Here is an 18,581-nt window from a genome sequence, read left to right as displayed (position 1 = left end):
GAATTGTCCTCAGCCTAATGGGAGTTCCGTCACCCAGGAGTTAGCCCCTCACACCCCCCCACCCATGCAGCACCCTGCATGCAGCCAGTGAGTAGTGGACACAAGCACACAGAAGGCCGGCCTCCTTGCCTCAAGGTGGGAGAGCTCCCATGGGATCATGCTGAGGCTGGTCTCCAACGAGACCAGCTCCTTCCTGCTTCCCTTCTCCTGAGAGCACCCCGTCACTCGCACAAGGCTTTGCTTCAAGAGATCAGGACTTAAGACGTCCATCGATGGGTAAACTCTTACTGCCTACACCGCCCCTCCTGCTCAGTCCAAACTTTTCCACTGTATCCTCCGGAATTCCTGGGCTGACATCAACAGAATCCCTGTGTCCTCCACCTCCTCTTCCAATAGCCAATGTGTGTGAACTCTCTGGGCCGTGGGTCTAGTTTTGCCCTGGCTGGTTCCTCACTCTTTCCACCTGCCTCCTTCTACACTTTTCTTTCTCCTTGCTGGTCCTTGGGTGATAGGCCTGGAGCACAGTAGCTGTTGGCTGTCATGCCTGGAGGCTTTTGGTCCTTGTTAAACAGTAAATACTTTGTCACTTCTCAGACCTTGGCAGCAAGGGACCAGCTCATCAGATCCAAAGCAAGCCCTGGATTCCCAGTGTTTTCCTAGTGAGATCCCAGTTCTCTGAAAGACAGTCTTCCTGGGGAGAGGAATGAGCCTGCATCTCCTGAAGGCTCTGGGCCCGCCCATGGCTGGCAAGGACTCCCCCTCTGCGTGACAGCCAACAGTCCTTGGGGTGAGGGTTCTGCTTCACTAGATGCACATCTGAAACCTCACAGACCTGAGAAAGCAGCTCATTACAACACGCGTCCTAGAATGACTGGGTGTGGTTAAGACAGCCCCACCACCAGACAGAGAAAGAAAGCAGTCAAGAATAAGCAAAGTAAGGGACTTCCCTGCTGGTCCAGTGGTGAAGACCCCACGCTTCCAATGCAGGGGGCACGGGTTGGATCCCTGGTCGGGGAACTAAGATCCCGCATGCTGTGCGGTCAAAAAAAAAAAAAAGAATAAGCAAAGTAAAACATTTAATGTGATTCTAATTTCCCACAGAGTGAAATTGTACCCACTGCCCTGACCCAAGGAGAGGAGGTGGAAAAGATATCGGCAACAACCTTTGTAGTGTGGCAAAAGTGGGCCATCTTGTTTCTGTTGGTACAGTTAAGAAATTGCTTCATTTCTTCCCACTCTTTTTCTCGTAAAAGGAGGCACCATTAATCTTACGCTATCAGCTCCAAGAGGATAGCCAGTCAACTCACTCATTCAATGAGCCACCAAAGCCAGATTTGAGGTGGGGCGCAGTTTAGGCCTAGGGTATGGTACTCACTGTGCCCACCTCCAGGACAGAACATTCTGCTATGGCACATTCCACGGCTGCTCCTGACTTGTTTCTGGGGTAGGAGTGGGTCAGTGAAGGCGAAGCTGGGCCGTCCTGGTGAATTCCCTCTCAGGGAGATGCCCCGGGGACGGGCTGCAGGCACAGGAAGTCCTATGCACAAAACCTTTGGCTGAGGCTGACTTAAGGTCCCTTCCCGTCCCACCCGCCTCCTTGTATATAGTTTAAACTCTCCACACTAGGTCATTCAAGCCTGGAGTCACCAGAAAAAAGAAGTCGCTGTTTGGGAGATGGCAGATGGTCAAGAGTTCGGACAGCTGCGATGAAGGATTAGTTGTGGGTTTTTCTCAGAGCCTCGCTACAAACTGTGCTGCCATTCCATGTGCAAACACTATTAAATGAGAATGTTTTCTCTGGCTCCAATCCACCTTCTCCCCACAGTTTAAGTATTGAATTAAAAAAAAAAAACTGAAGTAGTTTAGGTTTACATCTCACATTTAAAACTTAAAAACGTTATTTCCATCAGTGTTGGCAGAAACGGGCCACTGTTGATTCCACCAGCAGTCATAATAAACTCTTTCCCACTGACAATCTAACAAATCATTTTCTGTTTGCCACTGAGTTTGGTTCAATAAAATTTTTGTGCTCTTAAAATTCCCTTAGTAAGAACTCCTAAAAGCAACGTTTCCGAAGGCGGCATTTGTGGGCAACGGACCCAGTGGTTCTGGATCCCAGAGGTGAGCACAACAGGTTAGTGGCAGTTAACTAGAAAGCCTCAAACTCAGAAAGATATTAGTACATTGAATAGCGTGGTATGTACAACATTTCAGTCCATCAGTTGCTTTTAAACCTTTAGGTACACACAAACCTGCCCCCAGCCCTTCCCTGCTAAGGTAAAGTGTGAACATTAACAGAGGTGCAGGGGGTGCCTTGAGACCCTCCCCAGTGTAGGCCCCTGCCTGGGCTGCCTGAGAGGCATTGGGGCTGGAGAGAACCCCCTGCCCCGTGGTGGGCAGCCTCCCTGGGTGGAAACCTAACAGTACCCGTGGGGCTGCGTGCAGGTGGGTCAGAGGACAAGCAAGGCATCCTCGTCTCGGTCTGGAAGCTCCCACAAAGCTTACAAATGTGTCTTGTTTTGTTTTGTTTTTTTCAAAAGACAGGCCAGACTAATGCTGAGCCCACAAGGTCTCAATCCAGGATACTTCTAGGTTCTTCCAAGAAAACCCGCTCAGGGAGGTACTGGGCTGAGGTCGCTGAATGCAGCCTGCGAGCTGGGGTTTTTTCATGGTGGTTTTGGAAGAATCGCCCCACTTTTTTTTTTTTTTTCATTTAATTGGTTTGGCTTCTTTCGAAGTAAAAACTTAGTAATTTGGTTCCACAGCCTTCAAGCAAAGCAAAGTGCTGACGGTGTTGATCCTACTGTCCCCAGGGTTTCTCTCCCAGGGGACATCGCTAGGATGGGGGTGGAGGCGCTTTCAGTCCCCAGCGAAAAGAGGCCAACCTCAGACAGTGAAGGAGAACCTCCGCCCACCACCAGGCAACCCTGTGGGGAACATCCTCACCCACAGAAAGCTCACCCGGGCTCCGAGGGGGAGGACCAGAGGGAAGCTCTGTGGGCACAGAGAGGTGGACAGAGTCAGGCCTCCTTGCATGTCCTCGTACAGCCGGCAAGAGCCGCAGCCCGGAGCTTCAAGGAGGCTCAAGCGTGTGTGGGTCCAGAGCCTCCACTGATGGGGTCCTGGGGCAGGGCACCCAAGCACGGGCCCCGCCTGCCTTGCAGTCCCGCCCTGGGACCCACTCCCCACTGGATCCCTGACTTAGGCTCTGCTAATGACCTCACCTGAGAAAACGCTCCAATTTGATTTGCAGCCTGAACCTGGCATCCCAGCCTCAGACAGATGCTTGGCACCGAATGCCTTACTTACCCACCCAGCCATCTTCCCCATCTCAGGAAATGGCAACTCCATCCTTTCCGTGCTTCGGGCCCAAAACCTCGAGGTCACCTCGAGCCTCTCTCTTTTTCCCTCTTATGCTCTACGGCCAATCTGTTAGCAAATCCTATCGGCCCTGCTTTCAAAAAAAATCCGCAATCTGACCACTCCTCACCATGTCTCTCCTGTTACCGCCTGGGGCTGAGCCCGCATCCCCCTTGCCTGGATTTTTGCAGCCATCCCCTAATTGGTATTCCTGCTTCTAGCCTTGCTCGCTTCCAGGTTTCTCACAGGATGGCAGCTGGCGTGGCTCCCTGTAAGACGCAAGTCAGCGCAGGCTCCGCTCTGCTCCATAGCTCCCACCCCACTCAGGGCAGAAGCCAGTGGTCTTACGCTGGCCGGCAAGGCTGAGCCATCCACCCTCCCACCCACACACTTATCCTCACCTCCTTCCATTCTGCCCCTGGCCCACGCCTCCCCTGGGCCTCCTTACTGTCCCCGGCCCACACAAGCGCATCCCCACAGTTGGGCACTGCACGCACTGCCCCCTCTGGCCTGGAATGCTCTGCCCTGAGACCCACTTCCCTAGGTCTCTGCTCTGCTGTCACCTTGCTGAGGCTTTCCCTGACCACTCTATTTAAAACTGCAGCCTTGGGACTTCCCTGGCGGTCCAGTGGTGAAGACTCCATGCTTTCACTGCAGGGGGCCTGGGTTTGATCCCTGGTTGGGGAACTGAGATCCCACATGCGCTGCGGCCAAAAAATTCAAAAAACAAAACAAAAACTGCAGCCTCATCTCCAGGCCTCCTTACCCCCTTCCCTGCTTAATTTTTCTCCATAGCAATGATCACCCTCTGATGCCTTGTACATATTTATTTTTGTTTATCTGTTGTCTGTCTTTCCCTGAAGAATGTAGGCTCCGTGAGGGCAGGGACTTTTTTTTTTCTGTTTTTTTGTGCAGTATCTCCAGTGCCCAGGTAAAAGCCTAGCACGTAGTAGGTGCTCAGTAAGTATTTGTTGAAAGAGTGAATGAAACTAGCTTCCCTCTGCTTCCTTCCATTCCCAACTCTGAGACTAACGGCTGAGCACTGTCCTCAGATGGGATCTACCAACCATTGTAAGACTTTGGACATGTGAAAGTGTTGGGCAAAAGCCACATTTCTGTACTCGACCCTGTCTACCCAACTTCTTTTTCAATGGGCGCCAGAAAAAATGCAGGTCAGACCGTGTACAGACCATCATGAGGAGAAGTTTAACCTTTGTCCTCACCATCTTTGCTGGATTAGGGGATGGGGAGAAACAAAACCAAAATGTGGAAAAGCAGAAAGGCTAGAGTAGGTTTTTATAATTATCACCTTTTAGGAGTATTTTTCTTATTTAAAAAATAATACTGATTTTCTGGGAAAAGAAAAAAACTATCCATGGAAAACTGTCCTTCTAACCAAAATGGTGAGAAGGCAGGTATAAAAATGGAGAAGGCAGGTGTGAAGATGGGGGGCAGGTGTGAAGATGGGGAGACAGGTGTGAAGAGGGGGAGACAGGTGTGAAGAGGGGGAGACAGGTGTGAAGGGGGGCAGGTGTGAAGGGGGAAGGTGTGAAGATGGGGGGCAGGTGTGAAGGGGGGCAGGTGTGAAGATGGGGGCAGGTGTGAAGGGGGCAGGTGTGAAGGGGGAAGGTGTGAAGGGGGAAGGTGTGAAGGGGGAAGGTGTGAAGATGGGGGGCAGGTGTGAAGGGGGCAGGTGTGAAGATGGGGGGCAGGTGTGAAGAGGGGGGGCAGGTGTGAAGATGGGGAGGCAGGTGTGAAGGGGGGCAGGTGTGAAGGGGGGCAGGTGTGAAGATGGGAAGCAGGTGTGAAGAGGGGGGGCAGGTGTGAAGATGGGGGTCAGGTGTGAAGAGCGGGGGCAGGTGTGAAGAGTGGGGGCAGGTATGGACACGTGGAAGGCAGGCTCACCCCTGGTTAGCTGTAGTGAGAGATGGGGGCTTCTCTTTCACTTCACAGAGTAAAGAGAAGGCTCCGAGGTATCAACAACTTGTACTATTAGGAAAAGGAAGACAAAGAATCTGTTTCCTGAACATCAAGAGGAAGTCTCTCTGGCTGCTGGGGGCTAGCTGGTCTCCTCCAGCTCCAAGAGGTCATCCACATACTCCACAACCTCTCCCTGTAAGAGACAATAAGACACCTCTGTTAAGCAGGTACCTGACCTTCAAAGTGCTGGTGATCAGAGACTGTTTCCCAGAGGCAATTGCCAGCCACCCCTAGGCTGGAGCAGCCCTTCTTCCCTCGAGCCCAGAGGATCTGACTTCTCCCTGGGAGGGACCACACCATGTGAACTTGGAGTCAAGTGCTCCAAGACCCCCAGATGGCCTGTGTGAACTGGGTGGTCCAGCCCCTTCTGAAAGACCCTGTTTAGTGCCCCTTCCTCTGTGCATCCCTCCCCTAGCCCTACTCCCCTCTCATCAGCAGTTACCCCACAGGAAGACTTTCTGTCTGTTCCCTTTCTGCCTTGATCACCAGACCATGAGCTTTTCAAGGACCAGGACCTTCTTCTGCAGAAACTGGCACACACAGGTCTCAGTAAACCTGCTAGGGTATGGCTGACTGCGTGTAGGCGTGTTACTGCTGGTGCAACTGAAGCAATCAGGCCACTCAAACAAGAGATGCTTGGGTGGTACAGGAGCCCACCTGCTCCCTCCTTTTGCAATGAGCCTTAAGCCTCTACCTGAAACAGCCCAGCATACTTTCTGATTTCCTTCTCTGCGTTGATTCCACTCCCACGACACACGTGACCCACCAGCTGATGACACCCATTCCCTTTACTTCAGAGAATGAGTGAATCACCAAGAAGGCCAAGCCCCTTCCCCTGAGGTCAGTACAGGCAGCCCCACCGATGGTGACCACCCCCTGCTAAAGCCTGGCCCCCCTCATGGAGGCCTCCTTCCCAGGCCAATAGCCAATTTGCTCCTTTTGATATTTTAACACAGAGAGAGTCATAAAATCTCTCAGCATTTGAGAATAGTTAGAAAATCTATCAAGTACATGAGACACAAAAGGGGTCTTATTATTTTTATCAAATGCTTCTACACGTCATGCCTGCAATTAGGAACTCAAGTGATGGGAGTGGAAGACCACTGCTTGAATAAACAACATTCTTCAGTTGCTTTCTGGACCCCAAAAGGAAAACAGGGTATGGCAGAGGATTACATATACGGCCATGACATCTGTTCCCAGGGTTACTGTCTCCTGCTGTGTGGCTACTGTGAGGTGGGGATGATAGTATTGTTTGCTTTTAGCTCACTACTAAGTGTCCCCGGCAATAGAGATGAAAGAAACACATCCTCCTATAAGGTCACTGGTGTCACGCTCAGATCTATCGATATTTTCCAGGCACCCATCCCCCAGCTGCTGGGAGTGTCGTTGCTAATGGCTTATACCTGTCCCTTCTCTGCATGACTGATCTTGGCCAAAATGAGCAGCCCTGCCAGGGAGCTTATACACCACCCCTTCCGGGCTGCCAACAACTAGTGAGGTACTGAGAAAGGGGATGACAAAAGGCAGAAGGAGCTCTGTGATACAATGCATGCTCCAGAGCTCCCCTCAGGATCAGGATAACCTGACTGCAGGTGAGACCACATGTGTGCGTAGCTCCTTCCCCTGCCCCTCACCTCCTTTCCTACCCAAGAGCATCTATTTCAGCTTGCTTTATAAACATTCTGAAACTGTAACAGGGCCTCTGCAAAATTTTTAACCAGTGTGCAAACTTTCAGGAGTTCTTACACACATTTCAAGCCCAGAAAGATATAGGGGCTTCCCTGGTGGCGCAGTGGTTGAGAATCTGCCTGCCAATGCAGGGGACATGGGTTCAAGCCCTGGTCTGGGAAGATACCACATGCCGCGGAGCAACTAGGTCCGTGAGCCACAATTACTGAGCCTGTGCATCTGGAGCCTGTGCTCCGCAACAAGAGAGGCCGCGATAATGAGAGGCCCACGCACCGCGATGAAGAGTGGCCCCCACTTGCCACAACTAGAGAAAGCCCTCGCACAGAAACGAAGACCCAACACAGCCATAAAATAAATAAATTAAATAAATAAATAACCCCACCCCCAAAAAAAGTTAAAAAAAAAAAAGATATAAAGAAAAATACCACAAATATCAGGAGACTGTATTGACGCTTTGTTTCAAAGTAGCATTTTATCCTTTGGAAATTTTTAAGGATTAACTAAGAATTTTATTGTGTTGGTTACAGTTTATTTCAAATTATTACTTGCCATAATTTGATATATAATTTAAAAAATAGCTCATTCTTTAGAAATTCTTTTATAATTCTAAAGCTTTGATTAATAATCTAACTACTTTGGGAACTTCAATGGAGTCCTGTTATCTTGACAGGTCCAAGTCTAAGAATCCTAGGAATTTTAAAGCCTGGAATAAGCTTGGTCTATTCACTAGATGATTACTAAGCAGCCGTGTGACTTTGAGTAAGTCACTCTACCTTTCTGAGTGTGTTTCCTCATCTGTGACATGAGAGAGCTTTACTAAATCTCATAAAGGGTCTCTTCTTGTTCTAATATTTATGATTTTTTTCTAAATGCATTGTTCTTGTATGTTAAAAGTCTTCAAAGGGTTCATAGCCAGGAATTCCACCTCTGGGAATTTATCCTAAGGAAATGATCAGAGAAGAGGTAAAAGATTTAGTAACTGCTGTGTTATTTATAAAAGCAAAAAGTTGGAAGCAACCTAAATGCCTATAAAAAGAGCTTTATTTAAAAAATCCACACCATGGAACATTAGTCATTACAAAATTGTCTTTATAATGAACATTAACTAACAAGGTTAACAAAAACCACAAAATCATCTCAATAGGTGCAGAAAAAACATTTGGCAAAATTCAACACCAAAGCATTTGAAAAAATTCCTAGTTTGTTGAATGATAAAAAACATTCAACTAACTAGGAATAGAAGAGGAACCTCCTCAACCTGATAAAGGGCCCTACCACAGCTAAGAATGTACTTAATGATGAAACAGAAGGCTTTCCTTCTAAGATTAGGAACAAGACAAGGATTTCCACTCTCTACATTTCTATTCAACATTGTACTAGAGGTTTTAGCCAGGGCAATTAGCCAGAAAAATAAACAAAAGACATCCAGACTGGAAAAGAAGTAAAACCATGTCTATTCACAGGTAACATGATCTTGTATACAGAGACTCCTTAGGAATCCATACATATCAAAAAAAAGTTTAGAACTGATAGACAAGTTCAATAAGTTTGCAAGATTACAATATCAACATACAAAAATCAACTGTATTTCTATACACCAGCAACGCACAACTAGAAAATCAAAATAAGAAAAACAATTCCATTTCCAATAGCACCAAGAATAACAAAACGTGGAAAATATTACTGAAGGAAGTTAAAGAAGACCTAAATAAGTAGAAATGTATCCCATATTCATGGATCGGAATATTTAATATTGTTAAGATGTCAGTCAATCTTCAGATTCAGCACAATTCCTATAAAAATCCCAGCTGCCTTTTGCAGAATTTGGCAAGCTGATCCCATATTTCATATGGAAATGCAAGGGGCCCAGAATAGCCAAAACAATCTAGAAGAAGAAGAAAGAAGTTGGAAGACTCACACTTCCCAATCTCAAAATGTAGTACAAAGCTACAGTATTCAAGACAATGCAGTACTGGCATAAGGATAGAAATCTAGATCAATGGAATAGAATTGAGAGTCCAGAGATAAACCTTCACATTTAAGGTCAATTGATTTCTTACAAGGGTACCCAGACAATTGAATAGGGAAAGAAAGTCTTTTCAACAAATGATGCTGGACAACAGTATTTCCACACACAAAAGAATGAAATTGGATCACTACCTCACATCATATGTTAAATTAACAAAAAAAAAGATTGTAGACCTAAATGTAAGTGTATAACACTATAAAAACCTTAGAAAAAACCAGTAAGTTTTAGTGATCTTGGATTAGACAATATTTTCTTTGATATGACACCAAAAACACAAGCAACAACAGGAAAAATAGATAAGTTGGATTTCATCAAAATTTAAAACTTTTGAGCTTCAAGACACCATTAACAGGGCTTCCCTGGTGGCGCAGTGGTTGGGAGTCTGCCTGCCAATGCAGGGGACACGGGTTCAAGCCCTGGTCTGGGAAGATCCCACATGCCGCGGAGCAACTAGGCCCGTGAGCCACAACTACTGAGCCTGCGCGTCTGGAGCCTGTGCTCCACAACAAGAGAGGCCACGATAGTGAGAGGCCCGCGCACCGCGATGAAGAGTGGCCCCCGCTTGCCGCAACTAGAGAAAGCCCTTGCACAGAAACGAAGACCCAACACAGCCAAAAATAAATAAATAAAAAATAAAAATAAAGGAATTCCTTTAAAAAAAAAAAGTAAAATAAATATCCTTCTTTTAAAAAAAAAAAAGACACCATTAACAAAGTGAAAAGATAATGCACAGATTGGGAGAAAAATTTCACAATTCATATATCTGACAGGGGACTTATAACCATAATATATAAAGAACTCTTACAACTCAACAATGAAAAGACAAGCAACCCAATTTAAAAATGGGCAAAGGACTTGAATAGAATCAACATTTCTCCAAAGAAGATATACAAATGGCTAATAGCCATATGAAAAGATGCTCAACACCATTAGTCAATAGGGAAATGCAAGTCAAAACCATAATTAGGTACCACTTCACACCCACTAGGATGGCTATAATAAAAAAGACAGACACACACACATACACACACAAAAAAAGAAAGACACTATAAGTGTTGAGGAAGATGAAACAGATTAGAACTCTCATACATTGCTGGTGGGAATGTAAAATGATTCAGCCACTTTGGAAAACAGTCTGGCAGTTCTTTAACAAGTTAAACATAGAGTAATAGGACCCAGAAATTCTACTCCTAAATATATACTCCTAGGTATAAGAGAATTAAAAACTTTTGTCCAAACAAAAATTTGTACCCAAATGTCCATAGTATAATTATTCAAAGTAGCCAAAAAGCGGAAACAACCCAAATGTCCATCAACCAAGGAATAAACAACAGGTGGTATATCCATACAGTGGAATATTATTCAGCAATGAAAAGGAATTTTTACATGTAACATGATGCATGTTACAACATGGCTAAACCCGGAAAACATTACGCTCAGTGAAAGAAACTAGTCACAAAAACCAAAAACCATGATTCCATTCACATGAAACATCCAGAACAGGCAAATCCAGAGACAGAAAGTAGGTCAGTGGTTGCCAGGGGCTGGGGGAAAGGGTCGGGGTGGGCAGAGGGGAAGGAATGGAAAGTGACTACTAATAGGTTTGGGCTTTCATTTGGTTTTTCTTTTTTTTGGAGACATAAATACCAAAATGTCAATAGTAGTTTGCCTCTAGATAATCAGGAACTCTACTGTCCCATTTTTCCTAAATACTTTTTTCTCAGGAATTCCCTGGCGGTCCAGTGGTTAAGACTCCATGCTTCCACTGCCTGGGACATGGGTTCGATCCCTGGTCAGGGAACTAAGATCCCGCATGCCGTGCTGTGCAGCCAATAAATAAATAAGTAAGTAAATATATTTTTCTCCACTTTTCAAACCATAGCGGTCAACCTTGTTTGTGTCTGGTCAGCATTCCTTCCTTTTCAGCATCCTTGTAGTCATATCACAGGCTCTGCTTCAAGAGAACCCAAGCCAAGACATATGGCACATGGGTCACTTCCTAGTTTGTAAAGCACTTCGACGTGCAAAGTGGTATTTCATTCTTCCAACCCTGTGAGGTCAATGTTATTAGCCCCATTTTACAGACGAAGGACTGAGGCTCAGGGGAGCTAAATGCATGCTAGTGGTCGATCCATCTCATGCAAATTCATGCACAGAAAACAAATTCCATGATGATGTCTCATTTACAGGTGCTTCACCGAAAACTGGGGCAGTGGAAAGAGCAGACATGGAGGCTCAGGGCTCCCAGGTCTGGCCTAGCAGCTCCCAGAACCTTCCTGTTCCCCAAGCTCCTCAGCTATAAAGTGAGGGGTCAGACGAGAACAAACCCGCAGCTCTCTCCCAGCTCCGATGGCTGGCAAGGCCCCAGCTGTCTTAGAAAGAGTTTGACGGTTTGTTCCAAACGCATCTCTCTAAACGCTACCCCTAATGATGGCTTTTCTGTGACTAAGCTGCCCCACCACAGAATGACGGCTCCATAATCAGCAGAGTCTCCGCCATCAATAAAGAAGTCAGCTAAGTAAGACTTAATCAGGAATTTCAAGCAACCCCAGAGAAGGATAAAATGCCTAATTTACAGAAAACAAAACAAAACAAAAAAAAACAAACTGACAGAAAAATTGGGATGTGGGCTTCCCAGTGTCTTCAGAGTGCTAAAATTCAGTGTGTTTTTATAATGTTAAAAAATGATGTTGATGCCACACGGTGCAGGAAAAGAAAAAAAAAAAAGATGCTCGGACGGCTCCTGTGATGGGTTCCTGGAGGACGGCTCCGTACTCTGTCAGGAAACGTGGTGCTTCAGCCTGGGTTTCCTAGAAAACCCTTCTTGCCCAGGCCAGTGCTCTGACACGTTAAAACGCCCACAGAAACTCTGTTTCCCAAGGCCCCTTCTGTTTCTCATTTCAGGGACGACTCGGCCTTCCAGTGATTTTTAACAAAGCTGTGAGTAATATTTTCTCTTAGCCAGACGTGTGCTAAACAGAAAAACTTACCTCATCATCATCCATTATGTTTTCCTTAGCAAAGTCATGCAGCTCTTTCTGGAGTGTCGTCACGTTAAAGAACTGAACTGCTTCCTGTTCAGACACAAACAGAGAACAGTTTATATGACCAACCTTTTAACGGGAGAACTGGGCTGGTGGCAGGCGGGGGAAGGGTATGAGCTTTCTTTGGGGGGTGATGAAAATGTTTAAAATTAAATAGTTGTAACGGTCACACAGCTCTGTGACTATACTAAGACCACTGAATTGTGCACTTTGAAAGCATGAATTTGACAGTATATGAATTATATCTCAATTTGAAAAAAAGAGTAGCCAATCCTGAGTGAATGAAAGAGAAAGTGTGTGTGTGTGTGTGTGTGTGTGTGTGTGTGTGTGTGTGTGTTGGCTGGACAGTGAAGTTGAAGGAAGATGCATGTATGGCAAACCAGGACAGCATGCACAAATCTCAATGAAAATACAAGTTAAGAGCAAATTAGAAAAGATCTTCTGAAAGTGATATATAATCCATAGGTTTCCCTGAACACATGCAAAGCTGAGTGCATCCATCAAGGGAATTAAATGATGATTCATCCATAAACAAGCCTGCCATGGAGTTGTTAAAAAAAAAAAAAAAAAGTAGGTGGTATGGGTGCGACATGGGAAGTGTTCATGATGAAATTGTTAGAAAGACAAAGCAAGTTGCAAAACAGTATGTAAGATCCCATTTTTGTAAAAATTAACAGTTACATGCTGCATATACAGTAAATGCATAGCTATAGGGCAGGATGAGAAAGAGAAAATATGGGATTAAGAAGCAGTCTCAATTCCTAAGTGAATCATTTCTGTAATGTTTAAAACTTGTAGAGTGCTTACTAATTTAGAAATGAGAACAAAGAAGTAAAATGTTAAAAGATAAAAAAGCTACCAAAAAAACTGTTTCCCTTCATTTCTGAAATAAACCATCTCTTAAGATGCAAAGTTGCTTCCTGAAAGTGGGGGGATGAAGAAGAGAACAGGAAACGCAATGCCTGGTGCACTGGCACGTACTGGTCTGGGCTGGAAATGCTCCTCCAAGAGCCCCCACTTGTCCCTGTGGTACTGATAATACACCAGGTTCTGCTGCATGACCTTATCGTCCTGGTCAAAGAGCAGGTAGCTGACCGCACAGGGGGCTGCGTTCTTCAAGTCGTTCACTGAAGGCAAAGGAAACAAGAACAGGAAATCAGCAAACCTCTCACGACCCACCCTCCATTGAATAACACCTTCAAAAAGAAAAAGATCCCCAACAAGCCCCTTCTCCACAGACCCTCCTTCGGAATACCTGCAAAGACAAAAGAAATCTTCCCAGGGTGAAAAGGTCACAGATGGGGTATCCATGGGAACGTGGAGGCCAGATTGGAAAACAGAAGAAGTTCCTCTTTAGGCAGAGACCTATGCAGAAATGCCTACTATATTCCCCTCACGCCTTGGAGACCTGGGCTGGTGTCACATCCCTGGAACCTAAGCAGGCTTGGGTCCCAAGGCTGGACTGTCCTGAAGCTGAGGGAGCTGGTGAGGACATGCCAGCAAATGAGCCCTCCTTGGACCTGCAGTGCCTGGTCTCCTCTGCATGTGAACCATAATCTCCAGATCCAGGCAGGCCCTTCAAATGCTAAACCAAGCCTAGTTCACCCAAAACAGGGTCCACCCTCTGGGCTGGAAGAGTTTTGAAAAGTCACCTGGTCTCCATGTCTCCTGGTGGTGGGGTTCCCACCTCCAACCTCCTTCCTTAGAGTCACCCCACCTATGGACGACAGCGCCCTCAGTGCAGCGGTTTTGCTGGGGCTGGGATTTCTCCGTGGGGTGAAGGGTAAGGGGGAAGAAGGAACGAGACACACGCCCTTGGGCCTTTCTTCTGGCACACTCCGCTCTCCTTGACAACCCAGGAACACGACTTTCCTAAGGCGCTGGTTGCCCAAGTATCCAAGTTGGGCATGAAGAAATGCTGCCGCCTTGTGGCCGTTTCCCATAACAACAACTTTAAAACCGCTGCTTATGGGCACTTCCTAGTCACAAGGCCTGTGGGGTTGGAAATGACACCCGTCCTCAAGAAATGTCCTGGGGTGATTGAAAAACATTTCAAAACAGGGCCGACTTTCAAGAAACCAATTTCAAGAGGTAAATTTCACTCACACTGTTTTTAAAAATAAAAAAGAAGCACTGGAAAAGATGCTCCACATAGCTGGAACTTCCCTGTTGGTCCAGTGGTTAAGAATCCACCTTCCAGGACTTCCCTGGTGGCGCAGTGGTTAAGAATCTGCCTGCCAATGCAGGGGACACGGGTTCGAGCCCTGGTCCGGGAAAATCCCACATGCTGCAGAGCAACTAAGCCCATGCGCCACAACTACTGAGCCTGTACTCTAGAGCCCACAAGCCACAACTGCTGAAGCCCGCGCGCCTAGAGCCCGTGCTCCACAACAAGAGAAGCCACTGCAATGAGAAGCCCGTGCACCACAATGAAGAGTAGCTCCTGCTCGCCGCAACTAGAGAAAGCCAGCATGCAGCAACGAAGACCCAACGCAGCCAAAAATTTTAAATAAATAAATAAATAAATTTATTAAAAAAAAAAAAAAAGAATCTGCCTTCCAATGAAGGGGATGCAGGTTCAATCCCCGGTCGGGGAACTAATATCCCACATGCCACGGGGCAACTAAGCCCGTGAGCTACAACTACAGAGCCCATGCACTCTCGAGCCCACACTGCCACAACTAGGGAGAAGCCCATGCACCGCAACAAAGAGCCCGCATGCTGCAACTAAGATCCAACACAGCTAAAAATAAAATAAATAAATAAATATTTTTTAAAAAGATGCTCCACATCACCATTATTAGAGAAATGCAAATCAGAACTACAACAAGGTATCACCTCGCACCATTCAGAATGGCTATCATCGAAACGTCTACAAACAATAAATGTGGAGATGGCGTGGAGAAAAGGGAACCCTCCTACGCTGTTGGTGGGAATATAAATTAGGAACAACCACTACAGTGAACAGTGTGGAAGTTCCTTAAAAAACTAAAAATAGAGCTAGCATATGATCCGGCCATCCCACTCCTGGGTGTATATCTAGAGAAAACGAGAATTTGAAAAGACCCAGGCACCCCAACATTCACTGCACCACTATTTACAACAGCCAAGACATGGAAGCCACCACAATGTCCATCAACAGACAAACAGAAAAGGAAGATGTGATACATTTATACAATGGAATATTACTCAGCCATAAAAAAGAATGAAATGATGCCGTTGGCAGCAACATGGATGGACCTAGAGATGATCATACCTAGTGAAGTAAGTCAGACTGAAAAAGACAAATATATCACTTACAGTTGGAATCTAAAAATTGATACAAATGAACTAATTTATAAAACAGAAAGACACTCACAGACTTAGAAAACAAACTTATGATTCTCAAAGGGGAAATTAGGGGGGGGGGTAGAGATGAATTAGAAAGTTGTGATTAACAGATACACCCTCATATATATAAAACAGATAATCAAGAAGGACCTACTGTGTAGCACGGGGAACTCTACTCAACACTCTGTAGTAACCTATATGGGAAAAAGATCCAAAAAAGAATAGCTCTATATGTTTGTATAACTGAATCAAGTTGCTGTACACCTAAAACAAACACAACATTGTAAATCAACTATAGCCCATATAAAAGAAAAATTCAATTAAAAAAAAAGCAGTACCTGCCATATTTCCCTCAGGGCTTGGTAACCGGTTTTGGGGTCACATCCCTGAAGCCTAAGGAGGCTTGGGTCCCAAGGCTGCTCTCTGGCGGGGCTGAGGGAGCTGGGGAGGATATGCCAGCAAATGAGCCCCCCTTGGACCTGTAGTGCCAGGTCCCCTCTGGATGAGACTACCATCTCCAGATCCAGGTGGGCCCTTCCAAAGCTAAGCCAAGCCTAGTGCACCCAAGAAAGGGTGGACCCTCTGGTCTGGAGAAGCTCTGAAAAGTCACCTGGTCTCCATGTCTCCTGGTGGTGGGGTTCCCACCTCCATCCTCCTTCCTTAGAGTCACCCCACCCAGGGACGACAGCACCCTCAGTGCAGCGGTTTTGCTGGGGCTGCGATTTCTCTGTGGGGTAAAGGGTAAGGGGGAAGAAGGAATGAGACACAAGCCCTTGGGCCTTTCTTCTGGCACATTACGCCCTCCTTGACAGCCCAGGAACATGATTTTCCTAAGGTTCCGGTTGCCCAGGTATCCAAGTTGGGCATGAAGAAATGCTGCCGCCTTGTGGCCGTTTCCCATAACAACAACTTTAAAACCACTGCTGATGGGCACTTCCTAGTCACAAGGCCTGTAGGGTTGGAAATGACACCTGTCCTCAAGAAACGTCCTGGGGTAAGTGATTGAAAAAGAATTCAAAACAGGGCCAAGAGGATTCAAGAGGCCAATTTCAAGATGTAAATTTTACTCACACTGTTTACCTGTAATCCAGAAAGCAAAGATTTCTTGGGGAGCAGCAAGAAAAGCTGAAAGTTTTGGTTTTTTATCCATTATGTCTTTGCCACAGTTTCTGATATTCTGGTTGGTTTTTAGAGTTAGGATTTCAGAGGACCGACCAGTGAGCTTCCAGGGCCTGGAAGTGTCCGGAACACCTCTAAACTCCTGTGTTCTCGCGTGTTCCCACTGAACCAAGCCTGCTTAGTGGCTGGAAGATCCATGTTTCAATGTCCATTCACGGGGTAGTTGAGTGAAGTGTCAGCACAGCTTCTCAGGAAAATGAAAGAAAAACACGGGCTATATTTTCCTCCAACAGAACATCTATAAACTGAATCCAAGATCAGCAATGTGTTGATAAAAGTTGAAAATGGGTGATAGGCACCCTGGTGTTCATTATACCAACCTCTCCAACATATGTGTTGTTTTTTTTTTATTACCTTGGTTTTTTTTTTTTTAATTTATTTATTTTATTTATTTATTTTTGGCTGTGTTGGGTCTTCGTTGCTGCACACATGCTTTTTCTACTTGCGGTCAACCGGGGGCTACTTTTCGTTGAGGTGCACAGGCTTCTCATTGCAGTGGCTTCTCTTGTTGCGGAGCATGGGCTCTAGGCGCGTGGGCTTCAGTAGTTGCGGCAGGCGGGTTCCGTAGTTGTGGCTCGTGGGCTCTAGAGCGCAGGCTCAGTAGTTGTGGCGCACGGCCCTAGTTGCTCCGCGGCATGTGGGATCTTCCCGGACCAGGGCTTGAACCCATGTCCCCTGCATTGGCAGGCAGATTCTTAACCACTGCGCCACCAGGGAAGCCCCCAATATATGTTTTTAAATTTCCAGAAGTTAAATAAAACATGTACGTAATTTTTTTATAATTCTCATTAAAACAGGGTCCTTCCACGTGTGGCTGAATATAAGCCAACAGTTAACACTGGGGTTGGGGGGAGAGCAGGGAGGGGGATGGAGATGGGTTGTTTGCTTTTGATGTTTCTCTGTACATCTCTGAGATGTTTGGTTCACTGCAATAAGCTTCTCCTGTAAGCCTTTTTGAAAAAAAGCACTTACATTAAATCAGTTACTTATATTAGAAAAGAGGGCTCTTCATAAGCAAAGACACTGCCTAGTGGAAAACTGTTCCCTCCACACTAGAATGTGGTCAGTAAGTATTTGCTGGCACCATGCTGTGAGCTCAGTGCTGCCTCATAGGAAAGCATGTTCACACATTACATAGAACTAGACTCTTGTCCTCTATGCTAAATAATCCTTTACCAGACAGCTCACGCTGGGGTGACAGTGGCAAATAAAATCTCATTCTTCCCTCCATGAAAGGGGACTTCTGGGAAGGACACCTGTTAAAAACACACCTCAACCTCTTCTTGATCTCAGAAATGTCCCAACCAAGGGACATTTCAGGACATTTCATTGCATCCTTAGATGAGGTTCCGGCCGCTCTAAGATCAGGTTCACTGCTGAGAGAGGCCAGTTACCTTCCTCAGAAAAACATGGTATAAATGTCAGTATCAGAGACTTTTCAGGAACAAAGGAGCCATCTTGATTAACAGCAAAAGTTTAAATATTTTTAATTTAAAAACTAAAAACAGAGAGAGAGGGACAGAAGGAAAATATTTTTCTTTTCTTTTTTTCCCTTTTTTAACCTGCAGCAGGCAAGGCTTTCAGTGTGTCCTGGAGAGGAGATGAGATGGGATTAAAAGGTAGGCAGGTTAGGTGGCTGCTGGAGCAGAGGGAACCCAACAAAGAAACAGGATGAACACAGTGGGGAAGGGGGGCTGTGGAAGACAAGGTCACCTGGCACTCCTCCAGGACATCCCTGAGTCCCCAAGACCAGCTGCCCCTGAGTTTGAAGAGCAGCCTTGGGGAAGCTAGCCAGACACCTGCCAGTGGACCCAGACATTTCATCAGGAGGGTAGAGTTGTTGCTGCTGCAAATGACCCTAATAACTTCCCGTGCTTGTCACTGAACTGCCAAGGTACACGCTGCTCACGCGAGTGGCACCCAGCAATCTTGGCTACAGGGAGAGGGAGGAAAGCCAGGAAATTCAG

General features: G+C 46.1%; 1 protein-coding gene across 1 annotated transcript in view; it reads right to left on the bottom strand.

Moving 5' to 3' along the window:
* Positions 1–1,847: 1,847 nt before the first annotated feature.
* LOC118903899 (cartilage associated protein) overlaps positions 1,848–18,581 on the bottom strand; it is a 35,975-nt gene continuing 19,241 nt past the window's right edge. Inside the window, exons 5-7 of the mRNA XM_036869421.1 lie at positions 13,087–13,232; positions 12,052–12,135; positions 1,848–5,473 (exon numbers count right to left, since the gene is read on the bottom strand). Coding sequence (XP_036725316.1) covers positions 5,420–5,473; positions 12,052–12,135; positions 13,087–13,232 — 284 coding nt within the window. The 3' untranslated portion in view covers positions 1,848–5,419. The remainder of the gene's footprint in view (positions 5,474–12,051; positions 12,136–13,086; positions 13,233–18,581) is intronic.

Source organism: Balaenoptera musculus, chromosome 11 (genome assembly GCF_009873245.2).
Source record: "Balaenoptera musculus isolate JJ_BM4_2016_0621 chromosome 11, mBalMus1.pri.v3, whole genome shotgun sequence".
NCBI lineage: Eukaryota > Metazoa > Chordata > Mammalia > Artiodactyla > Balaenopteridae > Balaenoptera > Balaenoptera musculus.
The sequence above is the reverse complement of the archived record's forward strand: the minus strand, read 5'-3'. Positions and strand labels throughout refer to the sequence as shown.